The following is an 18,047-nucleotide window of genomic DNA, read 5'->3' on the forward strand; positions in this document are numbered from 1 at the left end:
TCTATCTGTCCCTCTGTGTGTCTATCTGTCTGTGTGTCTGTCTGTGTGTCTGTCTGTCTGTCTCTCTGTCTCTGTTTGCGTGTCTGTCTGTTTGTCTGTCTTTCTGTGTGTCTGTCTGTCTCTGTGTCTTCTGTCTTTGTGTCTTACTGTCTCTGTGTCTGTCTCTCTGTGTGTCTGTCTGTCTGAGATTCTGTCTGTCTATCTCTGTCTGTGTGTCTGTCTGTCTGTGTGTCTTTCTGTCCCTGTGTCTGTCTGTGTGTCTGTCTGTCTGTGTGTCTGTCTCTCTGTGTGTCTGTCTGTGTGGGTTTCTGTCTGTCTGTCTCTGTCTGTCTGTTTGTCTGTGTGTCTTCTGACTGTGTGATTTTCTGTCTGTGTGTCTCTATGTCTATGCATCTTTCTGTCGGTGGTGTGTGTGTGTCTGTCTATCTGTCTGTGTGACTGTCTATGTGTCTCTATCTGTGTGTCTGTCCGTCTGTGTGTCTGTCAGTCTGTGTGTCTGTCTTTGTGTGTGTCTGTCTCTGTCTGTGTGTCTGTCTGTCTGTGCAACTTTCTGTCTCTCTGCCTTTCTGTCTCTGTGTCTGTCTCTTTGTTTCTTTCTGTCTCTGTGTCTGTCTCTCTGTGTCTTTCTGTCTCTGTGTCCGTCTCTCTGTGTCTTTCTGTCTCTATGTCCGTCTGTTGTCTGTGTGTCTCTGTCTGTCTGTCTACCGTTCACATCTGCCGCCATTTCAGAGCACAATGGTCACAGGAATTTTTAAAAACAGAAAGCAGCTGTGAAGGCCGTGCAGATAACCCTAACTGAAGCGAGGGGATCATGCCCTTGTGCTCCCTCCCAATGCCCCCTTGACTAGTCACTGGAAGGGACTTGATTCCAGAGAGGCAGTTCCCATCAACTGAGGGCAATTCCTGGAGAGGACCTTGGCTGGGAGTCATCAAAAACTGATGCCCTTGGCAGCTTGGGTAATGAGTGCCTCAGTTGTACAGGGAGGATCTGGGTGACATCACACCATCCACTGTACTCCATCTCTTGGAACACTTAAACCTATTATCTTCATGTAGAAAGTTCACCTGATTTGAGACTAACTCTTCAAGGATTCCTGCTGTTCTCTTCCTAAAGAAGCTCACACAAGAAGGAATGGTGGATAATTATGGGCCCTTTGCTACAGCTGGCCTCTAAGCCATAGTGATGATCATTTTCTCTCTTGTCTACTATGCATTCGAGTGTCCCCTCTGTCTCAGCCAGCACCTCTACTGTTCTCAGTGACTTACCTGGTCGAGTAATATGGACCTTAATCCCTGAGGGTTAGGAGCCCCTGGTCCCCATGCTCTTCTCAGGATGTGGCACTTACAGTTGTCCAGATACCATAGAAGTTAGGCAGGGGATTATCAAGACACATTCAAGCAGAAAACCTGAGTGTCAAACATATCCCTCACTGTTCCCACTGTGTGAGAGCAGCCCTGCCTCCTCCTGACGATCAGGACCAATTATCCCTGCAAGGATGGTAACACCTTTCTGTGCCTGCTGGTCCTACAGCATGAGGTGCTCAAAGTGCCCAGGTGGGAGCCACAGCTTAAAGTTCAATCGGACTCTTATTGTTTCTTCTGATGGGAATATTGTCACACTGGGAATCAATACGTCTAGCCATCACTTTCCAATATGGTAACCAGCAGCCACATGTGGCTGTTGAGTACTGAAATGGGGTTAGTGTGACTGAGGACCAGAACTTTTAATATAATTTTAAATAATTTACATTTAAGTACAAATAGCTAAATGTACCTAAAGGCTACCTTCTTGGATAGCACAAGTGTATAACTACAGAACCTAATCTTGTGGGCAGATGGTATAAATTCCCATGTAGGTCAATGCGAGTGATAGTCACTGAGGTCATTCGACACTTTGGTTCATGGATCACGTATTGTACCTACTGACAGCGGACAACAATAATAGATTTTGAGTGTGTACATTCGCTGGAGGACACCCCATCCTTACAGGGTGTCATCTCCTAATTTGCACCTCATTTGCACTGTGTAGAAGCCATTCCATTGCTCCAGAAGACCAGCAGCTTCTGGGTGGTGTAATGTGAACAGTAAGAAGGTAGTCCCACTTGGACGGGAGGAAAGTAAGGACAGACAGGTTTGAAGATTTTGATGACACTAACAACCAGTTGTAAGAGAAAGAGGGGAAAAAGAGAGGGAGGCAGAGAGAGAGATGCCACAAATAACTTCTTGTAGTATCTTTCCTATGTTTTTGAAAATTCTATTCTAAGGTTAAACATTTTGTTTTGTCATATTTTTATTTTATTATTTTCATATAACCTATTTTTCATTTCGGCTCCTGAAACTTCAGCTTCCTGGTTTTTCACCTTATGTTCTATACACAAGAGTTGTCTTCTGACTCTTTGCTCCCAAGCTATTTAAATTAATTGTATGAAGCACATACTTTTCTGTAATCTGAGAGCTAATGATGCAGCACTTCACTTTCACTGTCTCATTATATTTCAATCCCCTAAAAAAACAGAAGCCTTGGGTTCCTGGGAAGGTAACGAACTAAAGCAAATCTTTATCTTTTGACTCTTATAGTTGCATTATCATAAATCATGGTTGAGAATTTACTGCGTATTCACACTAGTACAGACAAGGAGCCAGAATTACCTTGGCCATTTCTCCGACATTATATAATATATACACACCCTTGATTCTGACAGGGGCACATAGATATTTTGTATTCTGTCATCTGCACTGCAGGGGAAATGATTTGGGGTAATGGTACTTCCGTGTGGCCAAGGTCACATAGGGTTGCTGAAAGTACAAAGTGTACTGACTGATATGCTAAAGGCATTTAAGGAATATCTCTCCATGACGTCATCCTACGTATTAGGGATGACATATGTAACTACTGTGAAAAAGGCAAAGTTGTCCTTTGGTTTTGTCTATAATTCACGTTTCCCTTCCACTGCTGTGTCCCTTCCGCTAACAGTACTCTTAATGGACGTGATTATACTTATTAAAGGGTCCAGTAAGTAACAATTTGCTTCTCTGGGTCTACCTTTAGACATTAAACTCCCAGATAGGTCTCTGCCTTAATGATGTTGGGGTCAGTCATTTCTAACAATGTGCCTGAATTTTAATAGCCCCTCAACATTCACCTCTTAATGTTCAATGTGTACACGTACCCTAAATTTTATGAAATCATGAGGTACATTTTCCAATTTCTCCCAGATTTAGAACAAAACTTCCCATCATGGGAATTCAAACAGCAATTGTTTCATGCACAGATGGTGACCCTCAGCGTTCCACGATTGTGAAAACTTGAAGGCAAAGATCCGGAACATTGTGAAGCTGTGACATCAGGTACAGGAGGGCACCTGTAATTCCAGAAGAAGAAAGCAAGTCCGGGATCCCCTCTCCACCAAGTGCTCATCTCAGCAATAATTTTTTCCTTGTGTCTTCACTCAAGGATCATCCTGGGCCACTATTTATGAACCTGTCAATTAACAAGAATAAAGACCATTGTAATAGTGTAAATGCGCCTATGAAAACTTTAAATAAAACCACTCCTGAATTATCTTATTTTGAATATATTATGGCAGATTAGTAACCGAGGCGGGATTAGTTTCCAGACTTCATAAAACGCTCCTACGAGGCCCTATGTCCAGATAAGTCACTCAATAGAAAAATGGGCCAGAGGCCTTTCCTAGAAGAAAAAACCAAACCGACCAAGCAGTATTTGAAGGGAAACTAAGATTTGGGTCAAGGTCCTCCCAGACTGGCGGTGCCCCGCACACGTGGCAGGAGCAAAGGGGAACTGTCCCTGGAGGAGAGCACCCTCACCCAGGGCCTCAGAGGCAAAGAAACAAAGGGAGGAAGGTGGCCACCTTCTCAAAGGCGAAGGAGGGAGGCAGCGGAAGAGAAAGTGGTGACAGGCACAGAGAACGAACGAAGTCATGTAGAAATCACCCTGAGCATGAAGGATCAGCTCGGGAGGAGAGCATCTGCACTAGAGAGGGACTGCTGAGGCAGGGATGCTGAGTAAAGAGAGGAGCAGTGGCATTCCTGAGGACAGGCCTGGCCAGGGAGGCTGGCCTCCCATGGCCGTGCCAAGGAAAGGGACCAGAAACGCAGCGGGAAGGCTCAGAAGGCCACTGGGGTGGACAGCGACTTCCGCACATGCTCCCCGGGGACATGTCAAGTGCTGTGGTCTCAGGAAAGGAGGCAACGTCTTGGTGGGACAGTTGGCTGCAAAGAGTGATCCTTGGATAGGACAAGGACTTCCTGAAAGGAGGACATGTGGCAGGGTGGGGAGGGAATCCTGGGGTGGAGAAGAAAGCAGAACCTGAGGAAGGGACTCACTCATGACCCCAGGAGTCCAGGGAAGGCGAGTCTGTGCTAGCACGGTGACCCAAGGCACAGTGGCCGAGCTGGAGCAGAGGAAGGAGACGGGGAAGGCCCCAGATGTCTGCAGTTCTCTGGCCTCTGCCTGGGGGCTCCAGAGTGCCATGGAAGGGTCACAGAGCGAAAGGTGGGAGCAGGGTACCAGTGAAGGGGTGAAGGCTGACCTGCCAAGACACGGCCAGTGTGGGAGGGAGGGAAGACCTGTCCCTGCCAGGACTGTGGGAATGAGGGGATGGGAAGCTGCAGGTGAAGACAGTGTGACACGGAGGTCAGAAGTCAGGTCGTTGCCACGTCTGCAGCTCACTTGTTACCTGTCATGAAAATCAAGACTGAGATGCATTTCGCAGGGGTGGCCAAAGACCACCCTCCCCATCCATCCCTGCGACCCAGCGAAGTGGTTCTTCCCAGGGTCACCCACCACCATGGCGGGGAACTAGCCTTGTGGCTGCTGCCCTGAGTCCCCGCTCCTTGTCACAGATCAGACTTCTGCTTTGTCCCCACTCTAGTGACACTGCACAGGACATGTGAATGGCACATGCTCCTCAGCACGCCCATGAAAGCGAGGAGCAGCTGGCAGAGTCAGAAGAGGAAGGGCTGTTACAGCACTGCCGTGGGTGTCCCCACTAGAAGCCACGTATTGTATCCGGCTCATTAGGGAAGCTCCAGCTCTTCCACCAACAGGACACGGGAGCAAGGACAGCAGCCCACCAGTAAGGGGACGCTCACTCATGATTTGACACTGCTGCAGGGAGGAGCCGGGGGTTCGGCATAAGCTGGCAACCATGGGTGGGGAAAGGATTCCAGGAGGGGACACTGGCGTGGATGACAATTGGAGCTGCTGATATTTCGCGTCCCTCGCAACCCTGAGGCCTATGTCCCATGGAGAACCTACTTTGTCCCCCTCACCTCATGTCCTCGAGCTTCCCCAGGGACAGAGCAGGTGCATCTCACAAGAATAGAAGAGCAAGCCGTCCTCTGTTGATCCAACATTTACTAACCAGCTACCGTGTCCTGGGTACCCGGCTTACCGCAATGAGTGACCCACAGGACTTAACCTCAAGGAACTTGGAGACGCTGGATGTCCCGACTCTTGCAGTGATTACAACCCTGGGTTACAAGAACCTGTTGGAGGGAGGGGGGGGGAGGGCAGAAAGTGCCACCCGAACTCAGAGACAAAAATACCTAACATTTGGGGGTGGGTGGGAGGGGCAGTGAATGTGGCTTTAAACTTGGGCCCTGAAGGAGGACAGGGGTCTGCCAGGTCTAGAGGAGGTGGGTCTTCCAGGCTGTGGGAATGGTCTGAGAGAAAGCAAGGCGTCCTGGCAGGGCAGGCTGGTTCGGGGACCAGTGACCAGGCAGCACAATGTGACCCAGCACAGAGTGTTAGGCGATAATGCTGGAGCGAGCTGTGGCCGACTGCACCAGGAGAAGGCTTGGCAGGGTTCTCAGTAGGGGGCTGATGGCAGTCTGATGACGACTGGAGATTTACAGAGTGGCTAGGAGCAAGCAGAGCCCGCCTTCGGGTTCAGCCCTGCGGTGCAAGCCTCAGTCTATGGCCCCGCGGACCCCAGGCAAGTGTTACTGCTCCTCTCGCAGCTTCCGTGCCCTCTGGACTGTCCTCTGGGGTACACACTGGGGGTTGGGATAGGTAGCTGAGGACTTGGGTTGCCATTCTGACCCTTCCCTAAGGGTGCAGCACACAAGTGCCTAAGCTCCGGCCAGCAGCTCCACCCCAGCTCCTCCTCCTGCGGCCACGCCCCAGCCCCTCCTCCTGCAGCCACGCCCCCAGCTCATCCTCCTGTAGCCTCGCCCCCAGTTCCTCTTCCTGGGGCCCCGCCCCCAGTTCCACCTCCTGCCGCCCCGCCCCCAGTTCCTCCTCCCGCGGCCCCGCCCACAGTTCCTCTTCCTGCGGCCCCGCCCCCAGTTCCTCCTCCCGAGGCCCCGCCCCCAGTCCCTCCTCCTGCGGCCCCGCCCCCAGCCCCTCCTCCTGCGGCCCCGCCCCCAGTTCCTTCTCCCGAGGCCCCGCCCCCAGTCCCTCCTCCCGCGGCCCCGCCCCCAGTTCCTACTCCCCCGACCCCGCCCCCAGTCCCTCCTCCCGCGGCCCCGCCCCCAGCTCATCCTCCCCCAGCTCTTTCTCACAGCCCAGCTTACCCAGCAGCTCCGCCCCAGCTCCTCCTTGTCCTCAGCAGTTGAGTGGGCCTGGCAGTGAGGGTTAAACCCGATGATGCACGGATCGTGCCCACCCCAAGGCCTGTCACAAAGAAGGTGTGTGTGCACTGAGGCTAGTGGTTCTCGTTCTCATTATTTCTTTCTCAGGGCACAGGTCTGGGACAGGGGAAGGGGGTTGAACAGGGTGGCACCTGAAGGAGTCGGGAGGAGACACCTGACGGGGACACCTGAGGTCACAGGTCACTCCTAGGGCTGAGCTGAGGTTGGATACCAAGGACTTGTGCTCAGCAGCCCTGGGATAGGAGCCAGGAAGCTCAGGGCCTGCGGTGCCTGGGGCTGGCACAGCCAGGGAGCTGAGAGTATCGGCGAGGTCTGGGTGTGGAGAGGGCAGCAGGAGAAGAAGCAGAGCCCAGGACTGTCCCTGTGTGCTGCCAGAGGGCTGAAGCCAGCCCCGACTCTCACTAGCCCACACTCGTCCGTGTTCCCCTCGGACTTGATGACCTCTGTCGTAGCACTGATCACACGCTGTCCTGCCTGTGCCTTTCTCTAGCTGTCCCTGCCATAGTCCGTGAGCTCTCCGAGCATTCCATCAGGTCGATCTGAGTGACCCAAATAACAGCCTTCCCAGTCCCAGTCTTCCCTTGGGCCTGCTGTGCCGACAGAGGGTAGCAGTGAACCATCGAGGTCAGTGTGGATTCAGGGCACCTGGGAAACGGGGTGAAGGTCAGGCCCACTGGCCGTGAGCTTGGAGGACTGATGTGTGATGAGCTTCTGTGTTCCCACAGGCCACCGAGGCACAGAGAGCTTGCGGAAGATGAAGATCTGTTGCCTCTCCTTCCGGCAGCCTTATGCTGGCTTTGACTTAAACGGGGTCAAGACCTTGGAGTCACGTTGGTGTCCCCTGCTCGGCAGCCACCAGAACCATACCATCGCCATCCACATTGCTAACAGGGACTGGGAAGACGATGCCTGGTGGGAGCTGCTGCAGGGGAGGCTCGTGATGACGCCCGCTCAGATTCAGGCCTTGCTTCAGGAAGGGGAAAAGTTTGGCCGAGGAGAGGTAGCTGGTAAGTGACGATGTGCTGATCGTTGTGCTGATGACTCCAAGAGCTGCCACCCTGAATCTGGCTGGGGAGTTTGGGGGCTTCTCTTTTGGCTTGAACTGGTTTGTGTGTTTGCTGCAATTTTCTTAAGCAACGCACCTTCAAGGGGGCAGCAAGGGGCCCTGGGCTGGGGTCTGCAGGCCCAGCTTGCATCACCTCCGGTAAATCATTTCTCTGCTCTGGGCCTCAGTTTCCTCTTCTGACCTGTGAAGCTGGGTCAGGTCCATGATGTCATGTGGTGCTGGGCTGTGCATGTGCGTGTGTGGGGCAGAGACCACCAGAGGCAGCACAGCACATTCTGTGGGTTGGCTGCCTGCCTGGCTTCACTTGCCTGCCCTGTCCCCACCACCAGTGACACCCTGGGCTAATCCCTTCACCTCCGTGGGTGGTGGGGGGTCCACATCCGCACCTGTCCCTGGTGAACTGCCTCAGAGCCTCGTTGTCTCCATGTTCCCGGGCAGTGGCTGGTGCCCTTCCATTCTCAAACTCCTACCCTCAGCAGTCTTGCTGGCGCCTGCACGTTACTTGTGTGGCTTCACAGGGGAGCAGGCCCTGTCCTCTTCATTTCAGGAGAGCTCCCTCGGCCTCACCCAGGATTCCCGGAACGTGTTTGGCTCATCATCTGTGCTCCGTGAGAAGGCCCTGCTACCCTTCCTGTCCTTGTGGTGATGTCATCTAAGTCTGTAGTGGCCGTAATTTTGAATAACCAAGTTGTCACACTGGCAGGCCTTAGTTGATGGAAGGGAAAACCACCCGTGTGTTTCTCTCTTTGTGCACAGGGCTCATTGACATTGGGGAATCTTTGGAGTGTCCCGAAAACTTAGCTCCTGAGGAGGTCGTGGAACTGGAAAACCAAGCTGTCCTGACCAACCCGCAGCAGAAGTACCTGACTGTGATTTCCACCCCAGGTGGTTACTGGAGCCCTTACCTAGCAAAGGGGGAAAGGATATATTCCAGGTGGACATCCCAGGGCGCCTGATCCCTTTGGGGCAGAAGGTGTGATGTGTGTGGGCTCTTGAGAGGAACGTGGCTGAGAAACCAGCTAAATCATGGCACTGTTGATTCGCCATCTTGGTGCACGTGCATGTAGATCAGGTTAAGTGTGAATTACCCCTGCATTGTAGCGTGCTTCCCACTATGTGGTATTCACAGAAATGGGTTTCTGCGCTCACATGAAGGGAATAAGGGGTTCTTGTGGTCATTTTGGTTCTGCCAATGTCTAGATTGTAGAAATAAATTGTGTCAAAGGTAACTGTGAAGTGTTTGGGGCTCCTTCATATTTCCCCAGTCTTTCTTCTGGTCAGAGCTCATCAACTGTTTGAACAGCATCCTGGTGACCTTGTGTAAAGCGTGGGTCCAGGCACTGAATGTCTGCCTGAGAGTGACCAGCCATCAATAGCCTGACTCATCCAGGACGAAGAGGACGTCAGACTTAGAAACATGCAGCTGTCCATCCTTCCAGATTCCTCTAGGTCTCTTGTACACACGTCCCCCTGTCATGAGGGCCAATGGTTCATGAAGCCCATGTGTCGCCCGCAGCACAGAGCTTCTTCAGATCCAAACAAAGGACCTGAGATACAGCTCTCATTGAGTGAGGCTGATTTTGCAAAGTGATCAGTGGTGTTATAATTTAGTAGCAAATCTTTCTGTTTTTCTTGTGTGATTTCTCAACAAAGTTTCTAGTGGTGGTTAGCTATGAGGATCATGGGCTTTCCCCCCAGGCATGGACTGCAGTGTCTGGTCTCTTCTGAGCCAGGACACAGTGGTTGTACCTCCCTTGGAAGATGGGGCAGCCTCTTTGGAGGGACCCTGGGTGCTGGGTTGGGACACTCAGCTGTGGAACAGAAAGTTCCTGGCAACAGTGTGGGGACAGCGATGAGGAAGGAATCTCTTGTTTCAAGGTACGAGAATAATATAAGGTGATACTCCCAAGGTCAGGAGTGAGGCTGTTCTGTCTCCTGAGCAGCAGGCAAGGCTCAGGGGACCGGATCTTGCTGGGCGAGCCCTCCATAGTCCCCAGCAAAATCCTTTGCTCAGTGTGTGGAAATGCAGCTGCCTCAAATGGAAGAGGACATTGGGGACAAAGCCTGTCTAGGGCAGGATCTTTAGTCTCATGTCAGTGAGATGTGTATGTTATAGAAGTTTAGAAATGACAGGGAGTCTCACTTCTCATTTACATGGTTTATTTGCTAACATGGGGTTTTGTTGGATTTATTAAAACCAAAAAGGGCTTCACCATTAGTAAATGGCCCTTCTTATCATTCCTTAGTGGCCTGTGAGTTTAGGGACCTGGATTGTCCTTAAACTGTTCACAGAATGCACCCGTGTAATCAGCACTCCTACTGCTCCTCTTTGGGCAGCTCACTCGGAGACATTTCTAAGAGGGAAGCCATCAGAGTGGAATAACAGATGTTATACAGAGACATCGGGAGACCAATTCCCGGGTAAAGTGGAAGGTTGGGGAGCGGGTCCCCTGCACCTTCCATTATTACAGTGTCAGCCCTGGGCTCAAACCTAACATTCACAGAGATGTCTTCCCCCCTGCTTGGATCATTTGGCTCTTGAGGGGAACAATTTCCTTGGGGATGTCTAGCAACAGTGCCCCTAGACCGGGTACCCCCAGGGAAGATGGAGAACTGAGGGTTACTGGGTCCCTGGACATTTGGGGCTTCCCCCTGGGACTTGCTGTTGGATTCTTTCTTGGCCTTAATGTGTTTGATTCGCAGGGAATGTCTCGTAGGTACCAGCTTCTTTCTCTTTGCGGTTGGTGCACAGGTTGCTGGCAGAGCAGTGTTTCTGAGGTCAACTTTTTTGTGGATGTTCTCAAGGAGCCCAGGCTGGTCTCTCTGAAAATTGGGGTTACTGTAAAGCTGAAACAAAAGGAAACATTTTAGTCACTCTGAGATAAGATGTGCATTCTTTTATCACCCAGAATCACAGGAGTCTTATTTGATGATGGAGTAATGAAGTGTTTAAGGTGCTGGCACGTGTCACTGTGTCCTATAGCATGACCTCACTAGAGAGAAACAATTCATAAGTGAGGGTGGCAGTCTGTACATTTGACATTCCCTTGCTCTGAGTCTCTACTCCTACCCACAGAATATATCTAAGGGCGTGGTCATTTAATATCAAAATCTATGCTTTCAAAGGGTAGATTTGGATCTGTCCATGAATAATAGGTCATGTTAAAGTTGTCCTCACAAATGAAACTCTTGTCGTATATCATTCACCTTGGCACCTGTAAAGATGTTTGTGTAACAGAGAAAAGGGGTAAGAGGAATATTTTCTACTTTACCATAATTTTCTTGTTCCCCAGAGAATGAACTGAAGAGGTCTTTGTGCGTGTTTTGCTGAATCCATAGCGGTTCATTTGGCAAATGAAGGTTTTCATGCTGTCTGTTTCAAAAATCCTGTCTACGCCTCTCCTGCGAAGAATTTCCCTCTGGAAAAGGTCTTCCTCTATGATCACGGTGTGTCCATCGTCATCCCAGCGCACAGACTCGAGAGCGTCATCCTCAACGATCTTCCAGAGCCTCCTCGGGAAGGAGAGTGTTCTGGGGTCACTGTCCTCTTCCACACTGGACGCCCGTTGGTTTTGATCTGCTGGTTGTTCATCATTTTGGGAGTCTGCATCTTGTCCCACGGCTTGGTCACCTTGGACGTCTGATACCTCCCTTGGATCCAGGTTTGGATCAGTTGGGACCCCGCTTGCTGGCTCTCCACCAGAAGATGAGGCGAGCTCGTTTTCATTGTCGTCAGTATCCTGACTATCCATGGGCTACACTGTCATCAGGAGCACTTTGTACCCCACACCATTAACCACTGTCCCAGTAAGTACAAACTGCCTTCACTCTGAGTGGCGATGCCCAATAAATACTGTCCACAGGATTCTAGAATCTCGGTAGTGGGGCAACCAGCTGCTGAAGTCATCGTCCTCTTTATTTGTCATGTGATGTCACGTACGTGGCTCACGGCCAGTCTGGAGATTGGGCCCTGTCCAAGTGTGGGAAGGGGAGAGGTAGCTGGGCCACCCAGCTTCTCTCTTTTCTAAAAGTGTAGAAAGGGTGGTTCACATTCCCAGAAAGGTCTCCCATGTGCTGAGAGACACATGGTTTCACGGGGCCTGACCCTGGATGAGTTGAGCAGCCTTGATCCCATGGCCACTCCCACCCCTGAAGACAGGGGAGGCCTGTTGCTGGCCTCTCTGGTTTGCTCAAGGGCCAGTCCCCAGTTAGTCCAAACTTGGGTATCACCAGGACTGTCTGGGTCAGCTGGGCCCCTGGGTGACTGTACCTCCCAGGAGATGGTGGTCCCTACCAGGCTGGGAAATCTAGTCTTGGTTGGTGTCCCTCTTCTCCCCCCATCTCTTTCCTGCTTTGGTCTCTTCCAAACACTCCTGCTGGTGGGATCCATCTGCTCTGAAGGGCCCAGAGAAAGAGTGACTTATTACCACGTGCTCCAGTTGTCCCCAGAGTGGGGCTGCGCCTGAGCACGGTGGGAGTGCTCCTCTTGCTTCTCGACCAGAGCGGTACTCAGAGCACGGATGTGTGATTGGATGGGCACATGCTCGCCTCGGCTTTGCACTGTCATGTGGAGCTCTGCCTGTCCCCAATGCGTCCCTCCACCGATCACAACATGGTTGTCTTTACTTTCCATTTCTTCTTCATGGATCCTGTTCTTATTGTCGGAGACCCTCTCATTTGTGAGGCCTGCTTTACAGAGACTCTACTATGAGGAAAGTTCGTACTTGTTTAACTAGACATGAGTAAAGGAATGCAATACAAAAATACCCATCAACGTGTATTTGAAAACAGATGAGAGTCTGAGGGGCTGGGGGAGCGGTGGAGAAAAACCCCAAATAATTGTCATTTTCAAACAGAGATGAGAGGATAGAACCCTTTCTTTGGTGATACCTGCTCTCTAGCCATTGAGGACAATTTTGTTCTTAATATTCACTCTGCACAGGAGATGGATTGGTACAGGGCAAAGGCTCCAGGCTGAAAGGATTCTGGGTCCTCTTCCTACTAAGCAGTAGACTCTCTAATGGCCAGGCCTTTGTTACTAAAAGGGGAGTACAAAGTTGGTTTGAAAGAGAACCTTTTGAGGTATCTTTCAGTCCAAGGGTGCTAATCCTTAATCATTTCTGGGTTTGGGATTGGTCTGTGGTAACGATGCTTTTAAACAAGTTTACAAAGCCTTCATTCGTGAAGTCAGTTTAACCTGTATGCACGTGCATGTACAGGATTAGAATTGAAATGAACTTTATTTTGATGTCTCCAAAGGTCACTCCTAGTGTTTTCAGTGAAACTGCCAGTGTGTTTCACGTGCGTGGCAAAGTCTTTTTTCTTAAGCGAATTCTTAAGCCTGAGAGTGACATATCGCAGTGGCCTTTGCTAGCGTATGCATGCTGCTGATGACTTCTAAAAAGGCTTTGGCCGTTGGGTGGGAGGGGAAGGGTAGTGAAGAGAATGCCCAAGGAATCCATAGCTCTGGCTTTCACCAAAGAGCTGCTATTTATGTGATTTGGTTTAGACACATGTATCTCATGTCGCTTGCATAGGACCATTAGCTAACATTCTCTTTTTTTTTTTTCAGAATCACTGAAAGTCCACTAGGATTGAGAGTGTACGGCCTCTGGCTCTTCTTATGCCCTGAAGGGGAAATAATTCACAGTGCCTTCTCAGTCCAGTCAGAGAAAGGCATTATAGGAACTCCGGTGTCCCTCAGCTTCGGCCTCTTCAGCCTTGAGGAGCCTTGGGCTGCCACTCAGACAGTCTTTCTAAGGAACCTGCTATGCCCAAGCAACGTTGAGAGAAATGATCGGTTTTCTCTTCAGTGCTCCAGAGCCCCCCAAAGATGACCCCTGTGTGTCACCAGCTTATGAATGGAATCAATCACCACAGTCCTGTCACCCAAGCCGAGCACAGCTGACTCAAGCACCTGTGAGGACCAGTGACCCCCTGGGAAAGTGACCTAAGTCAAACCTTGCTGCACTTTCTCTCTCTCTCTCTCTCTCTGACACACACACTCACACACTCACATACTCTCATACACACACTCACACCCATCCCAACTTTCCTCCTCTCTCACACACACACTCACACTCACAGACAGTGAGTGACAATCTGGTGGCTGACAAGCTTTCCCGTAGAAAGCTCACCTCAAAAGTAAGAAGAGGCACGACCATGGTCATCCAGCTCAGCACCATTGTGATGTGCATCCTTCGCTGTTCTGCAATCACGTCCATCGAGTAGAAGAACAAGACGGACCACATGATGCAGTAGAGGACCACGAGGCAGAGGAAGGACATGAGAATCCACAGGGGGACACACGCCACCTGAGGGGAGGAGGAGAGGAGGATCTGTCTAGACCTTCTGCCCCAGCCTCTGACAGGACGCACCGTCGTCACCTTCCTCTCCAGTTCAGGCAGCACAAGCTGCCATGAGGACAGTCCCACCTCCCAGGACTGCGGTGGGGACAGCATGGGAAGGAAAATGTGGAGCGTGTGCACGACAGGGCCCACCTCCCAGGAAATGTTGTCATCAGTGCCTGTTCCTTCAGGTGATAGCCTCGCATCTGGCCCCACATCCTCTTCTCTTCCTGACATCCTCCCTCCTTCCCTCCCTCCAGCTCCACATGACTCTGGTGGCTTCACATCTGCCCGTGGAAACGGGTCCCTGCTGTCACCCTGCACACATACGCATAATCTCACCCCGACATACTTTCTCCACAGGCAACATTTCCCCAACCTGCTGGGGGTGCTTTGACAACACATTTGCCACCATGTTCCCCAGAAACTGCGGCTGCCTGGGCTCCTACAGACCCCCATGTCCACCCCTACCGAGTTATTGAGTGGGGCAGATTGATGCTGGGGACGTAACAGCACCCGTCCCTGCCACCACGCCAAGGCACGTTCTGAGTATGTTGCTGCCATACCTGAAAGACCTCATCTCACCCACACTCAGGCCTGCCAAATGCGCCCTGGGGACGTCACCTGCCCAGGCTCACTTGAGTCATTTTCCTCCTGCCTGCCCTGGCCGTGGCACCACTTCTCAGTTGTCCTTGTTTCTTTCATTATTTGTCATACAGTAAAACAGCTGTTTGCTTTTCGTGTACAGTTCTGTGAGTTTTAACACACATCACCACAGGCCAGATACAGAACAGCTCTGTCATGCCGTCCCTTCATTGTCACAGCGTCACCCCACCATAATCCCTGGCAACCACTGCCCTGTTCTCTATTGCTATACTTTCGTCTCTGTTAGAATGTTGTGCAGATGGCATCACACCGCATGTAACCTTTGACTCAAGTTGTCCCCTATGTCCATGGGCTGTCCCTGTCACAGCTGAGTGCTATTCCATCATACAATGACTACAGCTTGCTCATGCAGCCGTCCGGTGAACGCGGCTCCAGGTCTCGGCTACCACAAACAAGGCCTCTCTGCAAGCACTCGCACGTGGGCTGTTTTGTGGCTGTGCGTTTTCATTTCCCTACAGTAAGCACCCAGGCATGGGACCGCTGGGTCACATGGTAAGAGCGTGTTTAGCTGTAAGAAAGTGCCACACTGTTTCCCAGAGCGAGTGTATAATTCTTTCTTCCGAACAGAACTGCAGGAGTGTCCCTGTTCCTGTGCATCCCCCCAACACATGGGACTGTCAGTGATTTTAGTTTCGTCTTTCAGACAAATGTGCTGCGGGACCTCGTGGAAGTGTTTGTCTTTCCCTCGGGTAAACTTTCCTTGTGCTCATTTGCCACGTGTACATCCTCTTTGTGAACCTTCTGTCAAGTCTTGCCAGTTTTTAAATTAGGTGTTCGCCTTCTCAGTTTTGAGTTTTTAAGCGTTTTTTGTATGTTTTGGATACAAGTCAATGTTTTGACACGTGCTTTGCAAATATTTTTTTCCTATCTGTGGCCTGTCTTTTCGTTCAGTTCATTTTAATTCTGAGGAAGTCCAAATTTATTTACTTGTTTATTTTATGGATTTTGCTGACTCTAGGACCGGAGCAAAGGAAACACAAGATGGGTTTAACATTTTGTGGTGCCAGAAGGTAAGAAATGAGGAGGAACAGAAAGACGCAGGATCTCCCAGAGGCTGAATGGAATCCAAAAGCTGGAGAAAGTGAACAGCAGACTAAATTATGATAACATTGAATTATAACGAATAGAATAAACGAATTTTGAGTCTTCTAATCTATGAACATAGTAATATGCCCCCATTTATTTAGATCTTCTTTAATTTTTCTCAGCCATGTTTTCTATTTTTCAGTGCAAAGGTCTTGCATATCTTTCATTAAATTTATTCCCAAACATTTTATGTCTTTTGATGCTATTGATAAGGCGCTCACACTTTTTTAACATTTCCATGTGTTTCTTTTTAGTATAGAGAAGTACAATTGATTTTTTTTACATTGAACTCATATTTCAGAATCACAGGATATTAACTAAATATCATTTTGAATTTTTTTGCTTAGAATCCTTAGAATTTTTCACATTGACCATTGTGTTCTTTGCAATAATGGCACTTTTATTTCTTCCTTTTGCATCTGTATGTCTTTTATTTCTTTCTCTTGCCCTATTGCAATAGTTTGGACCTCTAATAAGACAGTTGAGCAGAAGTGTGAAGTCAGATATTCTTGCCTTGTTCCTGACCCTAGGTGGAAAACATTTAATATTTTACTATTAAGCATAATCTTAGCTCTAGGATTCCTGTAGGTTTTTTTTTTTAATAAATTGAGAAAGTTCCTATATATTTCTAAATTGCTGAGAATTTTTTTTGTAATGAAATGTTCTAAAATTTTCAAATGATTACCTGCATTTAATAGTCATTAGAACTATTATGTGATACTGACTTTCTGTCTATTTTTTCTAACAATTACTGAGAAGTTATAGAGGTCAGGAACTTGGATCTACATAAGGAAATGGAGAACAGCAGAAAAGAAATAAATGAAGGTGAAACAGAATGCTTTTTTTTATTCTTAACTGATCTAAACGATAACTGTTTAAGTTAATAATAGTAACATTGGTGATTAGAAAGTACAGATAAATAAAATCAATGATACAAGAATGAGAGAGAAGAATTGAATATACTTTTTAGTTTTATTTGTTTGTTTTTATTGAGACATAATTGATAATACACATTTGTGCGGTACAGAGTAGGATATCAATACTGTGTGCAATACATGATGATCAAATCGGGAGAGTTAGTATACTCATCCTTACAAAACGTAGTCATTCTTTGTGACCCTTGACCAGTTCCTCACTAGCCCCTTCCCCTCTCCCTTTCCTGCCTCTAATAACCACGAATTTGTTCTCTCCTTTTGAAACTTCAGTGTATTCCTGTGATTGTTGTTTCTTTCGCTCATTCTTTGTTTCTTGAGTAAACTTTTAATAATAAGATATAAACACTAAATAAGAAGCTTGGAACATTTTAGAGATTGGTTAAATGGTTGTGTTCAGAATGCTGATAGAAATGTGGACAGTAAAAACCATGTGGATGATGAGGGCAATTATCAGGGCAAGCCATGTGAGACCCCTGCATTGCTGTAAGGCCACCAGCAGAGAGAACACTCACCAGATGTGCTCCCTGGACTTTGGACTTCCCAGCCTCTGAAACTGTAAACAATAAGTGTCATTTCTTATAAATTACCCAGTTCCAGTATTTTGTATTTTGTGTTAAGCAACAGAAACAGACTAATACAAATGCTTTGCTCTCTAGCCACAGGCCCCACCACTCCATATTGTCAGACTCAGCTGTTTCACGTATTATGTTACTGGCTCAGCTTTGTAGCCATTCGAATTTGCAACTCTTGGTCCAGAAGCCCAAACTTATTCATTATACATGTACTGAGTTCCCATTGTGTTGGGAGAGGGATTGAGGGTTAGAAGGAAGATTCAAAGATTAATAAGTGAATTATATCAAACATTTCAGGGAAAAATAACACCAATTTTACACAAACTCTTTCAGAAAATAGGGGAAGAGGGAATACACTCCAACCCATTTTATAAGGTTAGCACTACCTTATTAACAAAATCAAACAAAGACTGCCAGAAAAGGAAGTTGCAGTCTAATTTTCCTCATGGATTTAGACAAAAAAACCTTAAAAAGATATTATGAAATGAAATCCAGCACTATGTGAAAAGGACAATACACCTATGACCAAGTGGGAGTGATCACAGAAATTCACAGTAGGATTAACGTTTGAAATCCTTCGATGTAATCAACCTCAATGACATCAATTATACACTCATTTCATTATACACAAAAGAAGCATTTGACAGAATTCAACAACCATTTACGATAAAAAGTGTCAGTGAACTAGGAATAGAAAGCAACTCTTCAATCCGATACAAGTCATCCACATAAACTGACAGCAAACACACTCAGTGAA

The 18,047-nt window shown here is 48.7% G+C and overlaps 1 protein-coding gene and 1 pseudogene across 1 annotated transcript; one reads left to right on the plus strand and one right to left on the minus strand.

Annotated features, from left to right (window-relative positions):
- Positions 1-7,372: 7,372 nt before the first annotated feature.
- Positions 7,373-8,663, plus strand: LOC134366566 (EOLA-like protein; annotated as a pseudogene).
- Positions 8,664-9,053: 390 nt separating this feature from the next.
- Positions 9,054-11,436, minus strand: LOC134368547 (heat shock transcription factor, X-linked member 3-like). Its single transcript, XM_063084981.1, has 3 exons — positions 10,957-11,436; positions 10,279-10,531; positions 9,054-9,154 (listed from the first exon to the last, which is right to left on the minus strand). Exons 1-3 carry the CDS (start codon positions 11,434-11,436, stop codon positions 9,054-9,056), a joined length of 834 nt encoding a protein of 277 aa, XP_062941051.1.
- Positions 11,437-18,047: the final 6,611 nt, after the last annotated feature.

The sequence above is a fragment of the Cynocephalus volans genome, chromosome X (assembly GCF_027409185.1).
Source record: "Cynocephalus volans isolate mCynVol1 chromosome X, mCynVol1.pri, whole genome shotgun sequence".
Classification (NCBI taxonomy): Eukaryota; Metazoa; Chordata; class Mammalia; order Dermoptera; family Cynocephalidae; genus Cynocephalus; species Cynocephalus volans.